The sequence below is a fragment of the Hipposideros armiger genome, unplaced genomic scaffold, assembly GCF_001890085.2.
Source record: "Hipposideros armiger isolate ML-2016 unplaced genomic scaffold, ASM189008v1 scaffold_781, whole genome shotgun sequence".
In the NCBI taxonomy this organism is placed as follows: Eukaryota; Metazoa; Chordata; class Mammalia; order Chiroptera; family Hipposideridae; genus Hipposideros; species Hipposideros armiger.
Window position 1 is genome coordinate 277,261 of NW_017732131.1, and position 2,239 is coordinate 279,499.

The 2,239-nt window shown below is 41.3% G+C and overlaps 1 protein-coding gene across 1 annotated transcript; it reads left to right on the top strand.

Moving 5' to 3' along the window:
* Positions 1-365: 365 nt before the first annotated feature.
* Positions 366-1,351, top strand: OR10S1 (olfactory receptor family 10 subfamily S member 1). The gene is given in 4 exon segments (XM_019628328.1): positions 366-930; positions 933-1,022; positions 1,025-1,146; positions 1,148-1,351. Coding segments are annotated over 4 exon segments (966 nt in total). The 5' UTR covers positions 366-380.
* Positions 1,352-2,239: the final 888 nt, after the last annotated feature.

Consider the following 2,239-nt stretch of genomic DNA (forward strand, 5'->3'; position numbering starts at 1 on the left):
AAAAATCTTAAAAAAAAAAAATATATATATATATATATATATATATATATATATATGTGCTCCATGAGAATAAGATTTATAATCTGTATTTGTATTACCAACATTTAGGGATTACGCTTCTCCAAATAATCCTTACAGTCATTTATGTGCCTCAAAAAGACTGTGGATCCTACACTGAAAGATTCATTTTGAAAGGGCAGCAAGAAAACACTAGAACAGGCCAAAAGAGTGAATAGAAACTCTATATCTTTCTCTCACTTGGCAAGACCAAAATGGTATGACCTAATGGCTAATGACATTTCAAGAAATGTAAATGGCTCTTTATTATATCTGTCAATATCAGTTTTGTTGCAAAGGGGATAACTAACCACTCTGTGTGTATGATGGTCGTAGAGACTGGCGACCTCTACCAGACTGTGGTGAGCCACTTCTTCCTGGAGGGTCTGATGTACACAGCTGTATATCCTAGCCTCTTTTTCCTCCTCTTCCTCTTTATCTATAGCACCACCTTGACGGGGAATATTCTCATTCTCACAACTGTGGGCTCTGACCCTCACCTCTGCTCTCCTCTGTACCACTTCTTAGGGCATCTCTTCTTCCTGAATGCATGTTTGTCTACAGTGACATTGCCTAAGGGCATGGCAGTCCTCCTGACGCTGGATGGCAAGGTGCTCTCCTTTGAGGGCTGTGCTGTACAGCTTTACTGCTTCCACTTCCTGGCCAACACCGAGTGCTTCCTGTACACCGTCACGGCCTATGACCACTACCTAGCTATTTGTCAATCCCTACACTACCCAGTTGCCATGAACAGACATATGTGTGCAAGGCTGGCTGGAATCACTTGGGTCATAGGTGCTGTGCACTCTGCAATCCATACCTCCCTCACCTTCCGCTTGCTCTACTGTGGTCCTTACCATATTGCCTACTTTTTTATGACATACCCACTGTGCGGAAACTGGCCTGTGCAGACACCACCATTAATGAGTTTGTCATGCTTGCCAACATGGGTATTGTGGCAGCAGGTTCCTGATCCTCATCGTCATATCCTATGTCTTCATCATGGCTGCGGTATTGCGGATCTGCACAGCCCAGGGCCCACAGCATGCCTTCTCCACTTGCACCTCCCACCTCACAGTGGTGTTCCTGGTACTGTATACCACCTGTCTGTATCTACCTGTAGCCTCTCTCCAGTTGGGCAGGAGCCAGGACCCCTGCTGTCTTCTATACAGTAGTCACTCCTATACTCAACCTTTTCATTTACACTCTGCAGAACAAGGCGGTAAAGCAGGCTCTGCGAAGACTTCTGGGCCAAAGTTCCGGAGAGTCTCCAGTAGGAAGCCCACCCCCCTAACCTGTGTTGTGACTCTCTTAATTTTCCTGTCAGGAAAGTAACTATCAAAATGGGGAAAGAAAATCATTCAAGTGGAAATCAGTGTAACAGAGTTTCAGTTCAGACATGAACTTTTTCCCTTTCCTTTAGACAAGTGACCTGTCTGAATGTCTCAGCCACAAACTCTTCATCTATAAAATGAAAAGGCTGGATTAGGCGATGTCTACAGTATTTCCAAGATCTCTGGAAGGAGGAATGTTCTGTGGCTCAGAGGTTTGTGAAATGCTCTTCACATGCTCATTTTATGAAATGAACTTTTTTACTTTGCATGAAGTAATTTTCTTAAATATATAATATATATTAAAGAATACTGATAACAAAAACATAATGTCCAAATAATAAGTGAAACTTTGCATATGTGTCACCTAGCTTAAGAGAACAAACCACATTTTTAGGATGATAAAATGCAACTACAAGGAGAAAAGTGACTTGCCCAAGGTCACTTAGAAAGTGTCATTATCTTTGAATACAGATACCCATGCAAGATGGTGTTTAACTAAGTGGTAGAAATGTCATAGGTTTTTGAAGTCGGTTGCACCTACCAGTTTCTGATCCTGATCCCACCAGTCACTACATATATAATCATATGCAAATCTTGAAATACTTGGTGTTTTGATGTCCTCTTTTAGTAGTAAGGTTAAAAATAACTACTTTGTAGGATTTTATGAAGACTAAATGATATAATTATGTTAAGTGCCTGGTGCCAAATAGATGTTCTGTTTTCTACAAGGCAGGTTAAAGAAGTCAAAGAAAGCTTATTATATGAGCTAAGGTTCAAACTGTCTCTGAAGAACTGGTAGGGTTTTGTTATCATCACTGAACATGGAGAAAGCAGCTGAGAGACAGAGA